The sequence below is a fragment of the Achroia grisella genome, unplaced genomic scaffold (genome assembly GCF_030625045.1).
Source record: "Achroia grisella isolate CSIRO2021 unplaced genomic scaffold, CSIRO_AGI_Agris_v1 utg544, whole genome shotgun sequence".
Lineage (NCBI taxonomy): Eukaryota > Metazoa > Arthropoda > Insecta > Lepidoptera > Pyralidae > Achroia > Achroia grisella.
In genome coordinates, this window is record NW_026712929.1 from 4,189,180 (window position 1) to 4,209,718 (window position 20,539).

Consider the following 20,539-nt stretch of genomic DNA (forward strand, 5'->3'; position numbering starts at 1 on the left):
ATATTGTTGGTACCGATCAATATGTATGAATTTTTGTCTCTTCTGGGATGAATTATCCTATGGAAGTTTCCTAAATTGTGAGTATATTTAATAAAGGTGCTCGCTTCCTTTTTTGTTTTATGCATTCAGTTTATGTAGATTCATTTCTTGTAGCACACTTGTAGTAAATATAGATGGCCTTATTAGCTTATTAATACCCAGCGTAAATTAGTAGAACAATGGAAACCTCTTTTATGTTTGAATTTCATAGTCAGTACTTGTTTCTAATTTCGAGTAATTTTAAAACAATATCTGTTTATAGTATATTTTGTATTGGTTATGGTGTTTCTTTATTTTGTATAGGTTTTTAGTTATTTCTCGTTATTGATATGTGTAAGTGAATAACGTAGTAAACTGACGAATATTGTTTCTAATATTTATGTTGTATGTATGTATACTATAATTATTGTTGTGAAGAATATTCGATAAAATTTGCTACTTATTTAAAATTCAATATACCTTCAATAATCTTAAGGGATAGCCAACTTTCAGAACAATATTTCGTTAAGGTTGTCTTTACGAAACTATACTAAAGTATTACGAATGCAAATATATTTTTATTATTGCCTGGATGCATGTTAATAAATACGATTTTTATTAAATGCACCGTTGGTACATCAACAACATACCTTTTTTTTTTTTTTGATAACGTAACCTAAACATAATTCTTATTACCAAATAAGTTTTTTGGTTATGTGATGTCTGTAAAATACATACACACATAAAGTGTACTGCATATCCACCCATAAAAATTATAAGTGCAACAAGTTGATATATTCCTCCTTCCAATCTTCATCAAAACGTTTTGATATTATTAACCAGTCACCAAAGACCTGTCGGTAGATCCAAATATCTTTAGTCATACGATTATGAACGTCATTTTCAATGGTTCTACTCAAGTTGGTAGTAGATAACATACGTGTACGATAGTTTGCTTAGCTGTACAAATAGCCCGTTTGGTAGCGACACAAGGGTTTCGAAGAACTTTCTCGTTAATAGTACGTCTACAAAATAATGTTTGTTTTGGCGATATGAAGTTTGATAATATTGTTTATTTAAAATATAATGAACAAGTTTTATAAATATCTCGTAGGTCTTGAATCCTAAACATTGGTTTACGATTGTCAGTTATTATAGGTATATGTTTTTTTTCTTCAGAGCGAGCCAAGTAACTAAATAATAACAGGAAAATATTTATTAATCCTTTTTACTCGTAACGATCATTACAACATTATTTACCATATAGTTGCGTTTTTATATTTCACAGTTTAGTATTCCTTGTTAGGTTCTAGAGTTTGACGAGGTCGAAAACTGTAGGTTAGGCAGTATGTTACAATATAACATAATTAATAAAAAAAATGGTACATTGTGCGCGGGATACTTCATTTAAAATCTGTGTAAATTGCGAATGATAATGTTATTTTGAAAAAATATTCATAGAATGTGGTATGAAAATATTTCTTCAATCTCATTACACATTACATTTATGATTACATTTCCTCCAATTTACATAGTATTTTTTTAAATTAGATATTATTCTACTATGATGTATAAGCTATATTATTGTAAAGTTTCGTCAAAATCTGTTCAGTAGTTTCTGCGTGAAAGAGTAACAAACTTCCATCCATACTCACAAACATTCGTGTTTATAATATTAGTAATAGATATTTAGGTAAAAAATATAAAAGTCGTCTATCCGTTGTCTAATTGGTACTAGCACAAACTACTTAGCTTGGTATCAGATGGCTCAGTGTGAATAGTCCTGGTGTATTATTATCATGCATATTAAAAAAACCAACGTACTAACTTACTTGTTATTTGTCTACGATATGAATGTATAACTACACATTATGTTAAAAATTATAAACAAAATTACAAGGACGATGACATGATGCGTGCCGGCACGTCTAATATTTACTTATACTATATTCTATATTCAAGTAAAACTACCTAATGTTACTAACATTAGGTAGTTTTACTTGAATTATTTTTGTAGTGTTTATAGTGAAGCGAATGATATACCTATCTGAAAATGACATACCTATTGTATGATTAGGTACATTGGAACACAAAAGTAAAATATTACAATATTTTATATGCATGTAATCACTATTGTCCACATATTAAACATTTATATCCTGTTTATTTAGTAATAACAGTTTTCCTTTTCAATTCTATTTATTCATTGTTGTTGTACCTATCTTAGATCGAGTTGTACACTCATTTAATTTATTGTCTATGTTTTGGCTGTGGTTTAACAATTAAATATATAGGAATTTTAGTATATAATGAAAAAATATTACACAGTAATTTAAATAATTCGTTAATAAAAAAAAAATTAATATTATTAAAAAAAATCTTGTCTCGTCTTTTTTGCTATATATTCTTACACTAAAAATTATTATTGTTATAAATACATAGAAGTTATTAATGTTGTTTTCATTTGCAAATTGGATTACAGCAAATGTGTAAACCTTACTCTGCTTTACATAGTGTGTAAGGTATGTGTTTATATTGAATGTATGTATAAGTAAATATTAGACGTGCCGGCACGCATCATGTCATCGTCCTTGTAATTTTGTTTATAATTTTTAACATAATGTGTAGTTATACATTCATATCGTAGACAAATAACAAGTAAGTTAGTACGTTGGTTTTTTTAATATGCATGATAATAATACACCAGGACTATTCACACTGAGCCATCTGATACCAAGCTAAGTAGTTTGTGCTAGTACCAATTAGACAACGGATAGACGACTTTTATATTTTTTACCTAAATATCTATTACTAATATTATAAACACGAAAGTTTGTGAGTATGGATGGAAGTTTGTTACTCTTTCACGCAGAAACTACTGAACAGATTTTGACGAAACTTTACAATAATATAGCTTATACATCATAGTAGAATTATAGCTAATTTAAAAAAATACTATGTAAATTGGAGGAAATGTAATCATAAATGTAATGTGTAATGCGGACGAAGTTGCGCGGGTCAGCTAGTAGTGCTAGTACATAATATATCTAGGTATATACATAATATACATAGAAAAAACCCAAACCCGTACAAACTATCATGCTTATGATATGAACTGTTTACGCCGTGCGAGGAAGCAAACCCGCGACCATTGGAAGTAAAACGGTGTGCTAAACCGATAGACCGCGAAGCCTGTCATGATAATGGAATGGATCACCAGCCTGTACTAATGCTATGTATATGCAGACGTGGTAAAGGAGAATGAGTTCCATTATTAACAATACCCTGGCCCTAAGTAGGAAACGTATTAGTTGGTAGCTCCTAGGATTTTCATAACGCTACATACATATGGTATGCTATATATGCTGTATATGGCAGAGCAGTATTTTTACGAAGTTATATCAGTGGCGACACCACAAACGCATTATCTTGTTTGCATATTCACGGCGGAAATATAATTTCAGTTTAGTATTATTTTTATCTGACAAATATAACTATTTGTTTTTAGATAAAATTCTACGTAAATTGTTCTCTATAACTGTAATCAAAACATAAATGAAATGCTAAATTTATTTCTTTCAAAAACATGTATACAAAAGAGCAGTACGCACGTTTCTTGCTTGATCTTCTTGTATTGAGTCTGCGTTCTGAATGAGTGGTAGAAACAAAAAATATGACTATTTTGAAGTGCTTGTTTTGCGTTTATTTGAATAAAGATTATTTCAATATAAATTAGACCAACTTCTAGCTAATATTGTATAACAGCATAATGTATTTTCTTAACTGCAAAATTAGAAATGGGTCAATCATTGTGTTTGTGAAGGCTGGCATAGTTTTTTAAATAGCAGCTCCACATTCCGCCTTTGTTGGCACGCTCAAGTTGTTTGTTTTGGTTTTAAAACACCAAAGCAAACAATCAATAACATTGTTTAGATTATACCTAACGATTTGTTGACACAGACTATCTGTACTACACATCTACTATAGATGTAAAGTACTTATCACTTCTACGTGTGTATCAGGATTATCTAGCTTTAAGTAGTTGATAGATTTTTTTAAACTAAAATGGCAATCGTTATATATACTTGAACAGCACCACGGACATAATGACATGTGACCTCTATGGTAGCCTGCGTTGTACAGACACCGCCTCAGGACAAGATAAAGCCTCCTGTACATTCACTCAGTATCTTATATCCTTCTAAGCTTAACATATTACAAAGCGAGCTCCTTAGCGAGAAACATACCTAGGTGACGCAGAAATACCCACGGAGACAAATTTGTCAAAAACTTTTCGATGTTTCATTTTCATATTAAAATATTCAAATAATATGTGTTGCGGGTAGCTATATGTATTTTTTTAAATATTTGTTACACAATCTGACCGGATCTGACCTTACATTAACACCACATAGATAATTTTTGAGCCTATCTCTCATTGCTGTAATGGTGGAATACAACTATAATTCCATACATGTGACTCTGAAATTTTCTTCAAGTAGAAACGGAAACTTGAATGCGTAAACACGCATCATGTTTGACGCAAGTCTATTATGTTTATTTTACTAAATGTTCGATTGATTCATTCATAATAAATTTAACCACGTTTGTTTAGAGGAAAAATCTCATGTTAGCTGTAGCGTAGGTAGATTTCCTATTTATTGATATATTAAAAAAAACGAGAAAAGAAAGACGTGTTGTGTGAAATGGAATAATACAATAAAAATGAGATTTCCTTTAGCGGATGGTATTAGAATACTTGGCTATTCATTTCATACCGTCTTAAGAGAAAGATAGTGCATCGCCGACTCTAATTGGCGCAACAGTTCAAAGTCGTGGGAAGCTGCTTGAGGCTACAGGGGTGTTGGAGCATTTAAATAAACTCTTGTTACTATGAACGCGTATTTATTAATGTCTTCATTGATGATTCTTTAGCCTTGTTTTTCTTAGAGTATACGTCATTTCAGCCGAACTGTATTCATTTATTACAAACCTCGCTGTATTTACATGACTCAATCAAATGCAGTTGTTTATTCATAAGAAGTGTACCTACTTATACATGCGGTTGGTTCTGTAAAATCTATGTGTTGAATGAACTATGTATAGATAGATGTGTATATTTACAAGAGAATAGTAAAACCTACCGACCTACTTAAATCTTTAATATTTGTTAAAAAAAACTAGGTGCTTAATCCATATACTTATATTACAGATACGAAAGTATGTCTGTCTAGTATAATACTACCTATTGCTAATTTTTAAAAGGTAACCTTTCCATCATAGAGTCTATATTTACGCCAAATTTCGTTAAAATTTGTTCTTCTGTTAAGGCAACAAAAACTTGCTTGTTCATTAAAATCCGTTTAGTAGTTTAAAAGATCTAAGCGAACAGACAGCGGAAGCTTCATTTTATACCATGTAAAGATGTATGAACTTTCTATGACAAAATAAAACATCCCCATATTATGTACCTATTTTGCTTACATTTATCAAAGAATGAATCATTATTTTTTCGACTAGATAAGACATTTGTTGTTTCAACATTCTGATTTACACTATTGCACCTCATTTGGCGATTATGTACGTTATCAACGTAAGTAAATAAGAACAATTCGTGCTTTTTTTCTTGGTTTCGACTACGTCAATCCTCGTCTTAATTTAATGCATACAACTGAGCAAACATAATTACAATAGTAACGTATTGACTGACAAACATCTGGCAGGTTACAAATACTTGCACTACTTTTGGAATCACTATACGCAACTATTTTACGTGTAATTTTTTTTTGTAATGGTTTTTGTTGTTTTTTAAACTTATCCTTTGAGAGTGTCCATTGCCCATACTATATGATATCGCGAGTCTAATTACTGGATTAAATAAAAAAAATAGTCAATACGTTTAATTTATGGATATCATTTAATAACTAGAATTATTATTGTTGAATTGTATTGTATAATATCAATTAAATCGTCAAAAAACGTTTTTTTGCAACCTTTTTTATATTATAACGGCGTAGCATCATTTTACATCTGTAAATTTTACTTAAGTGAAACTTACGTAATTATCTTACGATAAGTATGCATGCAAAAACTATGATAAATTATAAGTTTGTATATAACTTATGATAAGTTAAAAAAATAATGTAATTTTTTATTTTTATATACGTATACGGTATAAGTTATCATAATCTATGTACAAACGTATTCGTCTTTCGTTACTTAACATTAACGTTTATCGTTACTTGATTATTTCTGTGAGAAAAACCTACAGTAAAAATTACTTAAACAACTATATTTAATAGTGGCCTAAGATTAATCTACAATATATCTATTGTACTTAAGTTCTCTAAAAGTAAGGTTGGGTTAATATCATCGGTAAAGTAGTACCGGCTTGGAGAGGTAATGTGGACAGCAATCACTGCAGATTGTGTGGAGTGCAGACCGCCTTAGAGAAAGCCGGCCCAGCTAGCCCATGGCCACACCTTGCAACTGGCTTTTCTGTTCGTTTACAGATTTATGACCTTCATTTCTAGCGGGCGAAATGCTTTTTAGTACCAGCTGAAACATATCCATACGGATTTTTATTAATGGATTCCATGATATACCTGAAGATGATAAGATGAATATCAGGTCAGGTAATTAGCCCATAGTGACAAATTCACCGCGAATTTACCATGATTGTTTCCGGGGGGAGGTCCACCTGATATGGTAATTTGGGGCCAACAGTTTCCATTCCTATTAAGATTAAGATTACCATTGTGAAAGTGTCTGTCTATTTTTCTGGTTATTAACTTTTTGCAATTAAATGCCTGAACCCAAGTCAATGAAATTTGACTTGAGGTGGATTGTGTCAGGAGGCCATCGGTCAGAGAGGCGGTCAAAGTTGTTAACAAATTAATTTTCATTCAACCTTACCCTGTGACTGTTTATATATATATTCTATCTTTTCTATAAACAATACATAAAGCAAATTGCGTCAGTTTGTTTCTTGCTTCTTCGCTTGCTTCTAAACGACGCTACTGAGTTTTCACTATCATTTCATTTCTTCCAGAATGTTTAATAAAAGGTAAAAAATAGACGAACACACATTTGCATTTATGGTTTAATATTTTTCTTATCACTCGGGGGAAAGTAAGATTTATTTAATTCTAAATCTTTACCTTCGGTTCGGTCATTCAAACTCATATTCATTGATAAGTCAGTCACTCACATCCCTAGTTGAACAATGCATTTATGTATTGAATAACATTACGTATGATATAATAAAGTGTTCTATAATACACATATAAAATATAGTAACGTATGGCAGGTAGTAACTATGGAGGTTTCACGTGCGTAGAATGCAAAGTAGGCAGTGTAACGTCATCCGCTCCAGGCTGTTCCCTTCATTTGCTATGTGCAGGAAAACATGTTATGCTGCATTCGAAATTGCCCTACAGAAAGCTCCCATAGTGAGTCATAGTCGGCCAATTATAATGTTACTTGTGCGACGTGTTTCCAACTGTATTATCGACATTCCACTATATAGAGTCATTTTGTTTCCAGACCAAGAAAAAGTGAAGAGGGAGCACTAAAAGAGTAAAGTCATTTATATTATGTTAAGTTGAGTACACATAACACGTGACTATCTGTGACGAACAAATATTTAATGAGGAGACAAGTTAAAAATGTATTATTTATACAATAATAATTACAATAATAATATAATCTATTTTAATACAGCTATAAAAGGAAGGGTAATTTTTAATAAATCAATAAACTCTTCTAACAATATATCAATAACTAGCTGTTACCTGCGACTGCTCTACTTTTTTGAGGTAAAAAATTGGCATATACCTACTTGTCCTCGTGATACAATTTATCTTCATGCCAAATATCTGTATTATCCGTTAATTTAGTCGTGAACACGTAATAATCTGAACACACACTTTTGTATTTATAATATTAGCATAGATTTGTGCATTTTGTTTCGTTGCTTAAATTAAGTAAGCTACTAAGCGCAAAAGTGTACGTAAATGAGTAGGTGTAGTAGTGTAGTAGAGAGTATTTATATTTATTTGTTTAGAGTCTCTATTTGCGGTTTCACTTTTATTGTGCACAGTGTCCTCTCTAGACTTTTATGGCCTGACTTTTGCTTTTTGTGTAAATGTTTTTCCTGTACTTAATTTAATTCCTTAAACAGTTACATATATTTGTTATGAAACACGGTATAATTATATTAATATGCTGTATAATACGAATAGCATCGCTAAAATAACATCAATTATTTACCGCATCTGAAAGTAAAATTTCCACATAACCTATTTCTTCTATATATAGTTTCTTAAATACATGTACGAAAAACAAATAATTCGCAATATTTTGATTTATTCTTTAATCGGCATTGTTGATTTTTAAATTAGTGAGAAAGCAATGTTTCGTCAAATGTTAGAGGTTGTGTAATTGTTTCACATTGTTGGACATTGTTTTACTATACAATGTCCTTAAAAATGTTAATTATCTCCCCCACAAATGTTTAAATATTTATGATATTTTTATTATATTGTGCTGGAATCGAACTCGGGATCATAGAAACATATGAAGCGTTAAACAGCTGGACCACGATGTTGTTATGATCGTTCATAAACATCAATCACACGTACATAACCAACGGATGTCCTTTCTCATTAGATAGTCAATAATATAATACCACTTACGCCCTTCACTTAGAGCCTATACATATGACAAAATGTCATTACATTAAAAATTTGTTGTAAAGAGCATTGAATGCTTGTTTTTTCCGAGAAGTAAGCTTTCTCCAAGTAGCGGCAGTGTTCAAAGTACCTATGTATACATACTAGGTTAGTTAATGTCATTTCGACTTAGTATGTCGGTCAGGTTAACAACCTTCTGTCTGTCACAGTGATGTTTGCTATCATAAACGTATGTTTTGTTACAAAAGGATATCCGAGTATTGTGGCCTCATAGTTTACTACCATAACTTTACATTACATTATCATTATATTCATTATATTTTGTGCTTACTTACAAAACCTTGATATTTAAAAAAAAGGTTAAACCAATGAGGTCCACATCTCAATGGCTAGAACTCTATATATAAGCATGAAGCGGGTAAAAGAACCTTTTTTTAATTGTGAATTATTCGGTGATTAAAATGGTGATTGTAAACAAAATTAATTCCTCGTCTTTTACTATTTTATATTGAATATTATTTATTAACATTCTCAACATAATGTGGACATGTTAAATATTATGATTTGCACCATACATTATCCAATATTTAAAATATTTTCATTACTACAACGTCCACAGTTGATAGTCTCTGATCTTCAATAATATCACTAACTAACACTTTATTGTGCTTAGAAAAACAACTACAAACTTTACATAAATGTGTTAACAAAAGGCGGACTTATCGCTCAAAGCAATCTCCTACAGACAATCGGGTACATAACGTGACAAAACACACATATCAACACACCTGACACATACAGACCTCTATGTGGCATTGGTTGTGAAATATATATATATATAATTTATAAATATGAACGATTCTGACTTCATAGATTTATATTATTTGTTTAATTCCGCTACCATTAGCATGTGTAAGACCACAAATATTCAGTGCGTAAACCTGATCACAGTTACTGGAAGCGTTGCTATCTTAGATATTACGCCTTAAACACAAATCATAGTTTATAAGCCGGTATCCCCTATATTCTACTAAGAGGATCTTCTCTTCAGGTCCCTACAAACAAGTAGACAAAACGAATCCCAATGCTTCTAATTCTATTGCAGTCACTTTTCATCAAGAATATCTAAGAGAAATGCAGTCGTTAATCTCTTTACCATTATACGATTCACACGGTATTTAATTTAACTTCAGAGACAATAAACAATGTCTAGCGATGCATAATGACGATATTATGTTTTACCATAGCTTTGCTATGCATTTAATTGCAAATGAATATGGGTAAATGATGTGCTTCGGAATTTCCAAAACTTAATAATAAACATAATAAATAATATAGCTTCTATTTACATAATGATATTACAGACATGAGGATGTTTGTTATATTTTATTACAACTGCTACCATGAAGTAAATTTCAATAGTTCCTTGTTCTCACAGTGTATGGATCAATGGGTTTTGCTGACTACTTATAGCTGACAGTTATTTATCAGAAGGTGACGAATTCTCTTTACATAAAACCATGTCAAATATAAGTTTCTCAATATATTTTGTTGAAACAAATTAGAACCCAGTTGCACACTGATTATATTTAATTTGCTTCAATTGCAATGTGGACAGATAGATAATGTAATATATGTAATAATGATAACACAGATGACAAGTTGTTACACATGGTAATTATTCCACTTAAGGGCTTTTCATAAATTATATGTCACACAATGTCAGTAAATTTTAATAGTTTAAATTTCGTGTTTTAATACTAAAATTGAAATGTGGTATCATAAAATCTATGTCTTCCTAAATTTCATATTCATTGTTTATAGAATTTCTACCCCATGTCCTTAAAAATATATATTTTTTGCCAATTTATTATGTAAATATTTGAAGTAATAGACTATTAATAGTAATATCGATTTCATCTAAGTCGTTTTATCCAGATAACAAGTAATTAATTCTATGTTCAAAGTGTCAAAGTCCTACGTCGAGGTTGTTGACATAAGTATTTCAAGATTTCAATGTTAAGACACAACTAGATATTAAAATGTTTTAATAGAATTAATAACAATTTTTTAATTTTATATTTTTCTATATATTGTTTGATTTAAGTGACATAACATTATTGAAAGTGGACGAAATCGCTGTCGAATTTAGTAATTGGTCTGAACGATCACACTGAATGTTGTGGAATGTCACCTGGGAGCACTAAGGCCTAATTCTGTAAATACTTTTACATTGATTTATTACTATTAAAAAGTTAAAAATATCGAAAATTATTGTACTGCAATATTAACAGAATATTATCGAAAATATCAGAATAATCAACCATCTGTTCAATCTTGAGGAAAATCTCAAATATTCCTAAGCTAACAAAAGGAGTCAACTCCTATAGATAAGTTATCGTATTATTAATATTAATTAAGCTGCTTATATAACTTGAATTGCTCAAAAGTGGTAACGGCGACGAATAACAGTTAAGCAGTGGACCTTTTGCAGATCACAATACTAGTAACCCAATTGTAATTATGGATATATGTTTAAGTCCATATTTGTTTTTGAAGACCTCGTCAATTTATACAGTGTCTTCAGTTGATATTATATGTTTTTGTTATGAAGCGTGAAGTCATCCAATGCTTTATGTGCCAATTAAATGCTTGCTTACTAGTCAAGGAAGATCAGCATCTATTTTAGAACGTGTATTTGTAACAAATACCTCATGCTAATAATCTGAGGCAAATAAACATTTGTTGTCAAAAGTAATCCATTTTTTTATGGATGTTAGTAAGGTTAGTTAGCCTATCTTGGGAAATTTGTAGCAAATCACGATGGTTTCGAAAGGGAATGACATGGAGGTCAACCTGGCGATGTACATTGCTAGCGATGGGATTCCCAACAATCCCCTTCTCCATAGTAAGCCATATTGTTAATGTAAAACTATTTATGTTAGAGTCGGTGATTAGATCCACTATCTTAACTATATCTTAGAATAGTAATGCATGAATTGTGTCACGGGTATTACATGATAAAATTTTTGTACTCTTAGTGCTGTAGTCTCCAATAGGATAACCATAGCCTGCTGACCGCTTATCATCAGGTGTACCATTATCTTGTTTGTCGTTCCAGTTGCATTTTGTAGTTAAAAAAGTAAATAGAGATACAATAACGAGTATGTATGATATAATATCGACATCGTGATATTATTACTCTAGCGTGTAATTTGTGATTAGAATATTCGATCACCTTCGATTAGCTAAAACGATTTTATTGTGGTTAATATATTTTCATTTGGTGATTGCCAATTCTGTATATGAAGCATGACGTCGATGTTTGTGTGTATGGCTCTATCGGTCACGAAAAGAACCTACGAACAATAACTAGTTTTATAGGTAATTATTATTTTATTTCTTTACCTTAATACTGTATACACTACGTCTATCTATTCTATCTATTAATGTCTTTACAAATAATAGATAGCTTCAGATTTTGTTTTTAATATTATCAAAGTTCTATAGGCAGTGTGACAACTGTAATTTATTACCTACCTAAATATTATTTGAGTTTTAGTATATCATCTGCATTATAATGTCTTTACAAATAAAACCTAAAATAATATGCTACTTATATTTTATGTACTTTTAGTATTTTGTCATTTCTATAACTGTCTTTTTATGATTCGTGATTTGGTCTTATTATGATAATGGATGTCGACTAATACGATCATATCGTGGTGATAAGTATAATTTTAAAGAGATACCTCATGTCGCGACTGTCTCTCTTGTAATATAAACTATGCCCAACAAAACGGTACCTATTTGAACACAGGGCAAACAACACAAAAACAAATGAGTTTTATTTTTTACATTTAACGCCAGTTCTCAGAATTACCGTTACTATTCGTAATGCTTTGTCAACTTTCGTTCCTACTTATGTTACAGACAATGTTACTTTCCGCTTTTGTTCCCGACACGGACGCATATTGCAGGCGGTAATGCCAGATGAAGGGTTTTCCCCATTTTTGGGGTTTTTTGTCGAGAGCGAAAATTTCGGGTAATAAATGTTCAGGGGAACTAATTCGGGAGAAGTGGAGATTTGGGATAATTAACGGGGTAATAAAATTAACCAGAATTTCAAGGAGAATTTCACGTAAAACTTGAAGGGAAAGCAAGACGATTTTCTGGTAACACTGATTGCAGTTTGTTCAACGTGTAGGTAATTGCCAGAGTTAACCGCAGCCTCCGACTTACCTGACAGGTTTTTAGACAACCTACACAATACTATTGCAAATTCATTGCATCGAAACTTTCTCTTCTTCGCAATGAGAAGCAATTATTAATAAAAACTTTAGTTTAAAATAAAAGACCCGATTTCACTTTTTTAAATAAATAAATATTGAAACGGTACGAGTATGTTGATTTTACGTAGATACACATATGCCGTTATTTTAAGTAAATGTAGTTAGATTCTATTAGATCTATTAGATAAAATCCATCCTACACCTACAAACAACGTTTCTTACACAGAGGGTTGTTGCGCTAACGGGGATTGCATTCAGTATTCCTTAAATAGAGTCACAATGACTCAGAAAAAGGTATTGTAGTATAGTAACGTTATAAGTTAAACATAATATTTTTATCTTTGTTCCTTGGAAAACAATTACAGTTTTGTTCACTTTCCTAACTCGTCACCGAACAATAAAATAGGCAAATTGTTTTTTTATTTGGTGGGAACTCACGGACTTAATATTAGGGGTCAGTAGCTAATAACAATCTGTAATGACATTAAGAATGATGATTCACGTAATGATGATTGCATTGTATATGTATACGTATAAGTAGGTAGATGGTTATTTTAGTTTAGTTTTTAAATAATTCCAGAGTACGCATGGCTTATAAAAAAACATTTATTTCAATATTAATTATAGGTAAACAGACAGAAAGAGTGCGAGGATTTTATTTTTCTCATAGGAAATCTCTGATATCAGGATATTCGATATATCACTATATGATATATATGTATATAACTTACAATGTTAGAGCATCTGACTTCAGCTTCGGATTTGCCCATTCAAATATTTAAATAATATTCAAAATGAAAAATAATTTTCAAAGTCACTCGGCTTTGGAATACATAGACGGTCAGTAGGACAAGTCGTTTTTATTAATGTCTATAGAAGTCATTCTTATACGTCGAAGATTGATTATTATGTTAAATGAGTACACATATATTTGACACCTTATGACCTTATATTAACTGCTAACCATTACGAATAATTTCAAATATTTCCGGTGGCACTCGAGCGCTCTGTCGACGCATGTAGTTATGGGTACCTACATATGTATAATAGTGATTGCTTTAGTGCCCATTTAGATGCTTCGGCTACATTACTTTACGATGTGTAAGTTATATTGCTAAGTGGTTAAATATCTTGAGAATTATTTATTTTTTAAACTTTTAAAATTCTAGGTTTACGCGCGGTTCAGTTGATGTCATAGTCACAAATGAAAAGCATTTCTTAACTTCTACGCGGATGACGTCAAGCAGCCTAGTTAAGGATACGATTTAGTATACGTGGCACTTCTAATGAATTTGTTATAATTTTTATAACGAAATACAGAGGGAGACTGTACTATACTTTGTAATCGAGTTCTTAGAGCCTTCGGAATAGCAATTTTCCACGACATAATAACTGAACGGATGTTATCGAAAGACGTGAAGATAAATTCGATTCATGACGATGGGCCATCTTTGCTAACAGACTGATACTCTTTCGAATTAAGAGTATGATTTATTATTTAAGAATGTTACCTGTGACACAGTTCTTCAGATACCTAGTACAGGCATCAGTTCTCCACACATTTGTGCTCTATTAATAAATGTACATGCTCAAATGGCCCCGTAACACTGTCAATATTATAATTACTAAAAAGCTATGACATTGTAAGAAATGGCGCTTGCTGATTAATACATTTTTATTTTTGTCCACAGCTCTCCGAGGAGGTTCAGAGGAAACAGAGCGAATACCAGAAGTGTTTAGAATCCTACAAACAAATGAGGACGAAGTTTGAGGAGAACTACTTAAAATGTAAGCTATCAATTCAATGTAATGTATCAATTATTTTATTTAATTATGGTAAATTAAGTTTAATTATATGTACATTTTATTTGCTCATTTTTTTCCGTTTGTTGTTTATATTGTTTTTTTCTTTCTTTCTTTCTATCAATTATTTATATAACATGCAATGGCAAATAACCTGATTGAAAATGGTAAACTTCTCCATGTTCACGTTCCATTTACTGGAACTATTTTGGTATAAACTTCCAATATTTCATGATATTTTGAAGTGAACATGCAAATCGGATTTAGCCATCACGGGGCCTGCATCAAATTCTTCCAAGAGATATACCGATATCCAAACCATGGGCTGTTTGGATTTGGTTATTAACTATGAATTTGTAAAAACAAACAACAATTACAAATGACATATGTTTTACAAGAGTTAGATTATGTACAATAGAACCAATTTATATAAAAAAATATGTGTTATCATTTCTTTGTTGCATTATGTTCAGACAGTTTGAAGTGCGGGTCCCGTAGTATTTGCTACTCTTAATTTAATTATTTTAATAAATTAATCCGTTACTGTAATTAGTAATGTTATAACATTTAACAGAACGTTACGTAAATGTTTTACGAATTGTTCGATCACGACCAGTCACATAAGATCTACTTGGTGACAGAAACAATTGGGACAAGATATAACTTATGTAGACGACTGTAAACAAAGTGTTTGGAGAGTTATATTATATATAAGACCTCCTAGTCATTTTGCCATGATTGTATGGGTTTATTGCTCATTGTGTCATATGGAATGCTGCAGTCACTGTGGTCTGAGCAGTTTAGAAGCGCTGTGCATCCTCGCTCACAGGAGTCATAAAGATACAAGTACTTATTGGCGTACCTACTTCTAAAGAAGAAGACATTAATATAATTTTGTTTAAAATTCTAATATCCAAATTAATTTTATTCCAGGTCCTACAGGTCGTGGAGGTCGTAAGTTAGACGAGACTCGGGATAAATATGGTAAAGCATGTAGAAGACTGCATAGAGCACACAACGAATACGTCCTGTTGCTGGCAGAGGCTACAGAATGCGAGCGAGCATTAAGAACGGCCGCATTGCCGTCACTATTAGATCAACAACGAAGGCAGGGTGAAGCTACGGCGTCTTCTTGGTATGTGATTTTTCAGATCAAGCAAGCTTTCAGTATATTTCCATACTGTCTGATTAGTTATTTTAAACTGTAGCCAAAAGAAAGATAATACAGTTTCTTGACGTCATTGGTTCTCTTTAGTTATAAAAATAATATACTCTATCCCGGTCTAATTCTATAGTATCTCGGCATTGTATCAATTCTTATCGTTGCGTTGAACTTATTTTGTGGATATTCGAATCCATTTCCTACCTACGCACACTGGAGTATTGTAATGTTTCTTTCTTATTCATAAAATGGTTTATCGTATATTTTTAACTATTGTATTGTATTGTTGATGTAATTCGAATTGCAAACAAGGTGACTGCCCAACTGATGATGGTAAGTGGTAACCGTCATCTATATAGATGAACAGCAAATACGGACATCCCGTTATCATGTGACACCCGTGATATCACTCATGCGTTACCATTGCAGAGGACAAAGATGTCATGCATCTTATACTGTAATTTCTCTGTCTAATCTGCCTTTTGCAATCGAAATAGCTCAAAAAGCAAGCTGAGAGAAGAGGGTGACGTATACACGCAGACGGCTTTTTAATTCTACAGTATATCTCATACTACAAATTCTTTCAAAATAGTAATTTCATCGATTTGTCGATAGTTTTTATTTTTGTGAGTAAGGAGAATATCACGGTATGTCTTTCCTGGAAAATTTCTAAAAACCAAGTCTCTGTATTAGGATTTTGATCATATAAAAAATACTATAATAATACCTAATATATATATATTTATATATATTATTAATATATTTCATAAAAATACTCACTGTATTTTATATATATAGATACTGTATTTAAACTACAACCAAACATATTGTTCACAGGAAAAGCATTCTCTTGGAAGTGGTGCAGCGGTCAGACTTTAGTACAGATAAGTTCAGGGAAATACAAAGCAAAATAGAATCAACTATACAAAACCTGAGACCTCAGGATGAATATAAAGAATTTATAGAGAAATATAAGTAAGTTTGTAAATTTACATTATTGATCAATAATATATTATGTAATGTAAGAAAATGAAGTAAAAAGTTTCTTTTGTAAGTTTTGAATATTTTTTATAGGTTTAATATTTTCATTAACAATTATAATTTGAAATGAATTTACGATAATATAGTTAAGCATTCCTTTCTGCTTCAGGTTAGAATTAGAAAATATGAGTGGGTGATAACTATCTAACATCTAACTACAAATCACACAATATTATCTTTTCATTGATTACTAGTAAGCTTAGAATAGTCGTGAGTAGCTAATGCGTTATAATCAGATGATAACCTTGGTATTGAAACTGGGATATTGTGTGAACGAACATCTGGGCCACCAGAATACATAGTCACGATTTATTATAAATTTAGAAAATATCGGGCACTATATACTACGGTATTTATAAATGATTTACGTGTAGAAATGTGCTGAATCAGTACGCTTTGCAGTTGCAAGTTGATAGCACGGCAACGATCATATTTTCTTGTCATAGCTGAAAAATCGACTTTTTTGTCTAACGATTTCTAATGTACGATACTCTTAAATGTACTGTATTTTTGAAGTCGTTACATTATCCACTATTTTTGCAAATTGAGATCTGATTTTGATGATTCATGTAGCAAGATGAGCCCACGTGTTGGTATGTGCCAAAGTTCGCCTATATACATGAATAGCATAATAATTTCATCTCATTATATTACTCGCCTTCATGCATTGCACTGCAATTTCACTGCATTATCTTGAATTGACACATAACTTAGAAAACAAACTGTTTGGTCTAAAACAAACTATTTTGAAATACACAGTTGAGGTCGAGGTAGAACTAATTTGAAAATATTTTCTGTTTCTAGGTCACCACCGTCAACACCAATAGTATTTACATTTGACGAAAGTCTAGTCGAAGATACAAGCGGTAAACTTCAACCGAACCAGCTGACGGTAGACAATCTCACGGTGGAATGGCTCAAAGAGAAATTAACAGAACTGGAGGGGATACTGCAGGACAATAGGGAAAAGCAGACCGCATTGCAGGGGCCAGAGATTATAGGCAATGGTGTCTGCAAGAATAATAATACCGGACTTACTAATGGTGTCAATGGAATTGACAGGTGAATTTTATGTATCTTACGTAATACGCAAATATATAACCTATTAGTCCAATAAAAGGGCTCTTTATAAGAGAAGGATTTAGGCATGTACCATAAGTTTTTATGAATCATTCTGGTCACCTAACGTGGATTGGCTTGGTATTGGAATTTGTATCGATTTTCCCTTTTCTAGAACAGAAATGACCTTAGCAATGTAAATAGAAACCAATATATACAAACAATCCTGTAAAATCAACGTTTGCATCACCAAAAGCATCATTATTGGCGTGTTGCTGTGGCTTTTAATGGGAAAATTTTGAGTCATATTTACTTGCCCAGTAATTTTGTTATAGTTCTTACACTTTAAATTAAGATATAGCTATCTGCTATAGTCGGGTGTAGGTTTAAATGTGATGTACATGTAATAATAAAGTAGTGGAATATTTCGGGTGCAATGTGTATAGAGTTTACGCTGGGAAACAACAGTAGAGGAGATAGGAGGATAGTATTTACATGAAGTAACATCTCTTTAGCGAAGTTCGTGGTTATGATAGATTTCAGAAGTAACCGGATTGAGTGCGCCTTGTCTAATCGCGACCCCAGTGTTAAATATTTAAAATGGCTTATACAAATTGTACTATTTTATTGAACTATTCCATTTTAATACTAGAAGTGGATTAATATTTAAGTTAAGCCAGGTTACAAAAATTCATAGAAGTATAAAGAGAATGAGGTCGTAACTTTTGACATATATAATTTATTACTCGGTAGTCGGTGACGAGAATTTTACCTTAAGCATATTCATAAAGTAAAAAACATTTTTGTAAACGATAACTTTAAATGGGGCATAAATGAGCAGCTCGTCATTTTACAATTTTCCTCGTCTATTCGTCATATAAAAAAATAATAGGATTAACACGCGTCGTTTATATTGTAAACAAATTGACGTATAATTTTACACTTAGTCGACTCTTTCGTAACAGCTTGTTTCGTAACATCTAACATACTCCTTCCAAAGATTACTCTACAGACTATGTATTGAGCCAATTCCTTGATTGATTTTATATAAATTTAAATACTCGACGAGTGCATGACGCCCAAAAGTCACCGACGGTTTAATTTTTGGTTTGATATTGTTGTTGGGTTCACCTGAGAGTCAGCAAACAACGCGTGGGTAGAATTGAACTTACGACGAATTCAATTATGGTCGACATAGCAAAAACAGTTTTTATATCAATTTATACTTCTTACATCCTCTCCGGTTGTAGCCTGTGGTCGAGACCGTATGTTTTCTTTCTGATAAATACTTTAAATATACGTAATTAAAAATATTATTATATAATGTAGTAATTTACTCAATTAGGGTGATACAGTATCACCCTACTTCGACAGTTTTACTTGTTTTTTAATTTAATATGTAACGGCTATCCTCAACTCCTGACGCACTGCATCTTACATCACTCGCCTACGTCATTACTTCGTTTCGCTAAGTGTTTTTGCAGACTTTTCCATTTTGATCTTAATTATAATAATCATCCTCAAGAATTAGCCTCAAACGGAACAATGCTTTTTTCTACTTTCACTGGTTTAACAAGCAAACTTTTCCGCTTCATAGATGATGTTATGTATGTTCGTTCGTTCGTTACAGGAGATGTCAATCAAACAAATGTGCTGAGCTATGACTGCTTTATTTCTCATCACATTCTAATTAAGTACCTCCCATATTATAATAATCTCAGTACCCACAGATGAGGTCATTCTTACTAATATTTTAAATCTGCAAGTATATCTGCCTGATTGTTACCTTTTCACGGCTAACCAGCTGAAAGGATGTTAATAAAATTTGATATGAAGATCGCTTATATCAGGAAGATGGACATAGGTCATCTGTTATCTAAAAAAAGCAGACAAATCGCGGGTAACAGTTAGTTGACTATATATTTGTGTGTTTCCTCTTTAGGCATTCACCACCACCGCTCCCTGTAACAACTTTGGAACCCATAAAGTTGTTGGAACTCCGAGTAGCAGAGCGGAAATGTGCGAAACAAGCCGAGATGATACGGTCCGCATTAGCTGAGCTGGGTTGTGAAGAAGCACCCAGTGGTTGTCCGGACTTATCTGCGGAGACTGTAGGAGTTGATAGTCTCGACGGCAGCTCACCCGATCATCAGGTAATGACGATTTGTTATGTCTATTTATGCAATGGTTGAGGGTTTACGTGGTGTACTAAGGATATTTCAGTAAATTGATAAATCAATCGATAAACAGCATGCGGGAATTCTGCCCATTCAAGGTTGTAGGTAATGAAATTACTAGTTATCCAGTACACGGGGATTTTATGTGACACATTCTTTTTCAGTATTCTTTGAGATTTCTTTTAAAAACAAGTCATTACGCAGCAAGTTTCCATTCCCTATTTGTGTTCAATTAATTGTACCTTTATATTATGACAGAATTGTATGTTTAAAGTTTCAGACTCAAGATACTAG

The 20,539-nt window shown here is 31.9% G+C and overlaps 1 protein-coding gene across 2 annotated transcripts in view; it reads left to right on the forward strand.

The window, feature by feature from the left end:
* LOC131847921 (tyrosine-protein kinase Fer) overlaps positions 1–20,539 on the forward strand; it is a 47,148-nt gene that overhangs the window by 19,285 nt on the left and 7,324 nt on the right. For both annotated transcript variants that reach the window (XM_059197636.1, XM_059197637.1), the window contains exons 3-7: positions 14,695–14,791; positions 15,740–15,941; positions 16,806–16,943; positions 17,814–18,071; positions 20,011–20,221. In XM_059197636.1, the coding sequence (XP_059053619.1) occupies positions 14,695–14,791; positions 15,740–15,941; positions 16,806–16,943; positions 17,814–18,071; positions 20,011–20,221 (906 nt within the window). The remainder of the gene's footprint in view (positions 1–14,694; positions 14,792–15,739; positions 15,942–16,805; positions 16,944–17,813; positions 18,072–20,010; positions 20,222–20,539) is intronic.